Source organism: Juglans microcarpa x Juglans regia, chromosome 4S, assembly GCF_004785595.1.
Source record: "Juglans microcarpa x Juglans regia isolate MS1-56 chromosome 4S, Jm3101_v1.0, whole genome shotgun sequence".
In the NCBI taxonomy this organism is placed as follows: Eukaryota; Viridiplantae; Streptophyta; class Magnoliopsida; order Fagales; family Juglandaceae; genus Juglans; species Juglans microcarpa x Juglans regia.
Window position 1 is genome coordinate 1,640,523 of NC_054601.1, and position 5,752 is coordinate 1,646,274.

At 31.8% G+C, this 5,752-nt stretch overlaps 1 protein-coding gene across 1 annotated transcript; it reads left to right on the forward strand.

The window, feature by feature from the left end:
- The first annotated feature begins 2,507 nt into the window (after positions 1-2,507).
- On the forward strand, positions 2,508-5,551 carry LOC121263613. The gene is made up of 4 exons (XM_041166595.1): positions 2,508-2,888; positions 3,740-3,836; positions 4,250-4,309; positions 5,159-5,551. Exons 1-4 carry the CDS (start codon positions 2,650-2,652, stop codon positions 5,237-5,239), a joined length of 477 nt encoding a protein of 158 aa, XP_041022529.1. The 5' UTR covers positions 2,508-2,649; the 3' UTR covers positions 5,240-5,551.
- The last annotated feature ends 201 nt before the right edge of the window (positions 5,552-5,752 follow it).

The window sequence follows — 5,752 nt, forward strand, 5'->3', positions numbered from 1 at the left end:
TATAATTCACACATTTCACGTATTATATATTTTTTTTTTCAATTTTTGTATATGAATGATAAGTAGAACAACTCAATTAGTTTAACAAAAATAAAATAAAATAATATTAAAAATAATAAATAATATTAAAATATATAAAATGTGTGGTGTAGGATGATAAGTAACATTTCTGATTATCCAAACATTTTTATCATAAAAAAATGGGATTTAGATTTTTTATAATTGTTATGGAACTACATGGTTTAAATTAAATTATATAGTGAGTTTAGATTTTTAAAAAAATGGGATTTAGATTTTTTATAATTGTTATAATTAGAGTGAGTTTTTTAATATTCATTAAATTCACTCAGAGTACAATAATTATTATGAAAATGCCAGTTCTTAGCATCTTGTATTAGTTCTATTGGAACATCACATTCTGCGCATTAAAAGCATTCAAAACAGTCAAATAATAAAAGTAGGTTTACAACACGAAGAATTACATCAAATAATTAATTTTATATAAATACTTTAGGAGTATTTTTAAAAAAAAAGCTACTGGTCTTCGTATCCAACCTAGACTTTAAAAGTGCAGCTCAATTGAAGAAAAATAAGACTTTTGTAGGCCAATTAAAAAAATGAGATTTGCTACTTATTATTTTCATACACTATACATCACAATTTATTTTATTTTATTTTTCTAATTTTTTTTTTTAATTTTATTCTTCTTAAAATATGCCAAGATCCACTCCCTTGTGGGTTTCTTCATCGAATAATCAATCTTTTCTATCATGCTTGTCGTGGTTGGAGTACTTGGACCGCCGTTAAACGGATAAAAATTATAAAAATGATTTAATTATAAATATTATAAAAACTCAAATGTCATACATAGGAAAATAAAACTAATATCATAAGAAATGAGAATGACATGAATTGAAATCTGAGTTAACTTTATAATATTTACTTTAACTTTACAATATTATTTTTTTCTTTTTTCAAAACTTAATAAAAACTTGAACTCAAGTTATTTTATTATTATTTACAATTCATCTCATTATCATTTATAAATTTGGTATCTCATCTTATTTTATCTCACTCTTCAAACTAGATGGATGGCGAAAGTGTTTCATCTCATCATTATAACTTTTTTAAATTCTTACGTAATATATAATAAATAATTTAATTTTTTCAAATATCAAAACAATAATAATATTAAAAATAATATTGTAACAATATTTTATTCAACTTTCATCTAAAACCATCTCATCTCATCTCACTATCCAAACCGCACCTTAGAGCACTCTCTTTGGAATAGTCAAAGCCAAATCCAATTTTTAACTAATATGACATGAATTTGTTTTTGCCTATTCTATTCACATCTAATCCTCCTATTGGATTATCCATTTATTCTTTATATAATAATAAATTAATATTTTTTAAAAATTTTTAAAATTATTTATTTTTATCATATTTATTATTCTACCGATTATATGTTAATTAATATTCTTATTCTAATTAAATTATCAGTTAAAAAATCATATTTTCAATCATCATTTAATATTGATAATCACAAACGTAGTGATGTTAAATCGGGCGAGTCCATTTCATAAGAATAGAGCAAAGAAGCGAAAACGAAGAAGAAAACAAATTTCAAGAAAAAAACAACAGACTTTGATAGAAAGAGAAAAAATAAAGAAGAAAGAAACAAAATAATAACAAACAATTACTTTAATCGAGCTATATTGCATTGAGTATTGTTACTGCTACCGAAAATAGGTTCCGAATAAGGATTCTGAATACTGTATTACACTTTTTTTATTTTTCTTTTTTTTTTCTTCATATATTTTTTGAATCATCATAAACGTTTTTTAAAAAAATAAAAAATTCATAACATCATTAAAAAACACTTTCTTAATTATTAAATAAAAAAAAATCTCATTCGGATACTTTTTAGATCTCGAATTCTGGACCCAAAGCATTTCTCTATTACATATCCAAATATGACCAAAGACTTCAATTTACTATAATTGAAAGTTATTCTTAAATGAATTTATCTAATTTAAAGTTGTGTTTAGATATTGAATTGAGTTGAGATGATAAAATATTATTAGAATATTATTTTTTAATATTATTATTATTTTAAAATTTTAAAAAATTAAATTATTTATTATATTTTATATTAAAATTTAAAAAAATTATAATAATAAGTTAAAATATCATCCAAACGTAGTCAATGAAGCATATTTTCATGTCAGTGACTTTATTTAGATTTGACTATATCAACGAGAGTTTAGGGCCTATGTCCTTGATCTCTCCGAAGCAGAAGCTGAATTGGCAGCAGGTAGCAATATGCGAGGAGTTGAAGAGGGAGAAAAAAAAAGTCAACTTGGTCTTGAGTAAAAGTCACCGAAATATTTCATTTGCACTCGGAAGCCCATGCTCGCCGCCGTCTCGTCTTTTCAGTTTTTACTGTCTTTAACATTACTTTGTCCACCCGTACACAGCAACAGCCATGAAATCCACACCGTCCGTTTAAATTCATCTAGCGGGAAAACGATAAAATTATCAGAGCGTCACAGTTAAGCAAACATTAAGCGGAGTAAAGAGCCGGAGGGAGAGGGAGATCAGAAACAGGGAGAGAGGGAAGGAGAGAGGGAGAGAGGGATTTCAATGGCGCCCAGGAAACGCGGAGATGTGCAGGAAGAGCCAGCGAAGCCCAAGTTGTCAACGAGGGTGACTCGGAGCGCGGCCAAGCGAGCGGGCAATACAAACTTGGCTGACCTCGTGGTTGATTGGCCGCAGCCCGAGTTGCCGAAGAAGAAGAAAGCAAAGAAGGCTGTCAACAAGGAAGTGCAGGGGGAGGACAATTTGGAAGTGGCGAAGGCCAAGACCATAGTGATTGAGCACTGGTGATTTTCTTAACTCAAGTGAAAGAAAGTTTTGTTCTTTTGGTACGAAATAGAAGGCATAAATCAAAGGAAAGTGAAACTTTGACGTCCTCTCTCTCTCTATCTTCCCCTCTCTCTCTTTTTGTTGCTTATACAAATAGGAGGGAAAGAGGAGAGTTAAGCTTTAGGGCGGTGTCTGAGTTTTTGTTATCCAGGAAGAAAAATAGGGGAAACTCTGTTCACGTAAGCAAAGTTGTTGCGTAACCTGAGTTGGCTGGGTTTACGTTTGCTGTTTCGTTTTTTCATCGTTAGCGAACCGATTAGGGCTTTCTGTAGTAATTGGTTTGGTTATTCAGTTCTTGATTAAGTTTGTTTTACATGATGAAAAATCGAAATTCGATGTGTTTCCGGTAAGTCTTTCTGTTTGGCTTTTAAGAAAACGGATACAGATAGGGAAAATGATATTTTGAGTGTAGCAAGGACTGTTCTTGGGTCAAAATGAAACTAGGAAAATATCAGCTCGGGGCTAAATTTGTTGTAACAGGCATTTTGAATGATTCTCCTGTTATTTTCTTCGGCGTTTTCTGTAATAGGCATTTAGGGGAATGGATTTGCTGAAGGTTGTTGGCTTCGTTTCTCAGCTTTGTAGATGGCCGAGTGAATCTGATTGTGTTAGAGGTTATTGCCATGTGTAAACCTGCCCTTTTTCGCTATTGTGAGTTGAAGTCTTCTGTTTTTGACCATTGTGGTGAATATTTCCCAACATGTTGTCCACTGATTTCTGATTTATACCACTGATAACAGCCTATTGCTTAGAAGAATAAACTTCCTATGTTGGTGTTCTTCCTAATTTATTTGTTGCTTTACCCTAGCAAACAATGCAATTCATTCAAGACAAGGGCTATTCAGGTTAAAGAAGGTTTGGAGAAAGGTGTTTTTGGTATCACAGTGGTGATCAATCCTGATAAGGTATGCTAGTAAATGCTATTATATTAGGATAAGACCATTATATGTTACGAGATGGGATAAATGTGATGAAAATAGCTTCTTTGTATTCCATCCTGTTGTCTGAGTAAGAGTTTTGGTTTCAAAATATGAAAGCACCTCTAAAAGGCCAATGTAAGGTATTCCTAGTGAACTTGCCTAGGTCGATTCAATCCATTACTGTGTCTTTCTTGCTCTTCCAAGTGAGTGAATCATGAGTACATCCTTAGGTGACCTAACTTCTTTCCCTAAAGAGATACTGTTCTCAAACCAAATAATTATAAAGGGTCCCCTTATAGCTCAAAATTATCCATGTGACTCATATTTTTGAAGTTGATTGCCATTTAATTATGGGATTGGTGATTTGACTCAGTTTTTGTTTTTCTTCTTTTCAACAGCCAAGAAGGGGTTGCTTTGAAATACGGGAGGAAGGTGGAGAGACATTCATCAGTCTTCTGGTAAATGTTTTCCAGCACAAATAAACTTCAATAGTTAATTTGTTCTATTCGGATATTGACATGTATCATGAATTGCATGTGGCATTCTTTAAAACATCAATTTCTATACGCCGTTTAGGTTATATATTTTGTATTGACAAAGAGATGTAGTAACCTGAAAATGGTCTGATGAATAAATTGATTTCCACTGGATGATACTCGAGAACAGAGTATATGACATTTATGGGCTAGCATCTTGCATGGAATGAAAACCTCTTTAGTGTTACTTTTTTTTACAAGTATTGTTACCTTATTTATAGCAAAACCCACGTGTTAGGTTACTATACATGCCCAAACTTTGGAATTTATTTTATTCTTGAGAACTTCCCTGACATTTTTCAGACACTCCTTAAACACTGTTGAGGTACTGGCAGCTTAAATGTTATTCAACTTATTCTGATCGTCACAAAAAATCTGATGAAGACATAACTTCACCTTGTTCTGTCTTCTCATGAGTTATCGAGTTAGCTGCAAACATAGATGATATTATGGTTGCCACAAATCATTTTGATGAAGTATTTTAATCCAATTGCTTGGTGCATGATGCTTGAGAACCTTAGGTACGTTTCATTTTATCACTATTTCCAGACCCCAAGTTCTGTATGTGGCATGGAGTTCTTCATTCATATTTTAGATCCTTTTCTGACAAGGAGATTCTCAGTTTTCTTATCATATTTATAACGATGGTAAATGTTTGTGGCCGTGCCATTCTTGTGCCACAGGCAGTTCTATTAGATGTTTAGATATCGGCCGGGAAAACATCTGGTCAACCTCTCTGCTAGCTGCCTATTTCTGTGCTTTATTTTGCAGGACATGAAGCGACCGTTTGCACCAATGAAGGCTCTGAATATGGGTAAAGTCATCTCTGATATTACCGACAAGATCAAATGATGAGCAACTATTTGCAAGTGGATTTTGGTGTTTGCAGTTCAGTCATTTTGTTGTAGTGCTTGAGATCAACTGCGTGTCAACTCCGTTTTTAAGGTAGAAACTTTAGTACTCATATATGCTGTTTGTTTGGTTTTTGATTTTTGTCAATTGCAACACTCTTAAGATCACGAGGGTATTTAGGCATGGATGGTCATTCTGGATACCTATTGACAGGATGAGATGATGCATACAGGTGCATTTAGGTTGATTTAACAATGTCATTGTTGTAAATGCCCTTTTCTGTTAGCGCTTGAAGGTAGCAAATTACCTTAATTTTTGTGGGTATTCTCTCTCGATTGTTCTTGTTTTTACAAATTTTTCAAATTTCAATACAAAATATAATAAATAATTCAACTTTTTCAAATCTCAAAATAATAATAATATTAAAAAATAATATTCTAACAATATTTTATCATCTCGATTCAACTTAGCTCAACTTAATTTAACATCCAAATGTAGCCCTTTCGTTTTTTG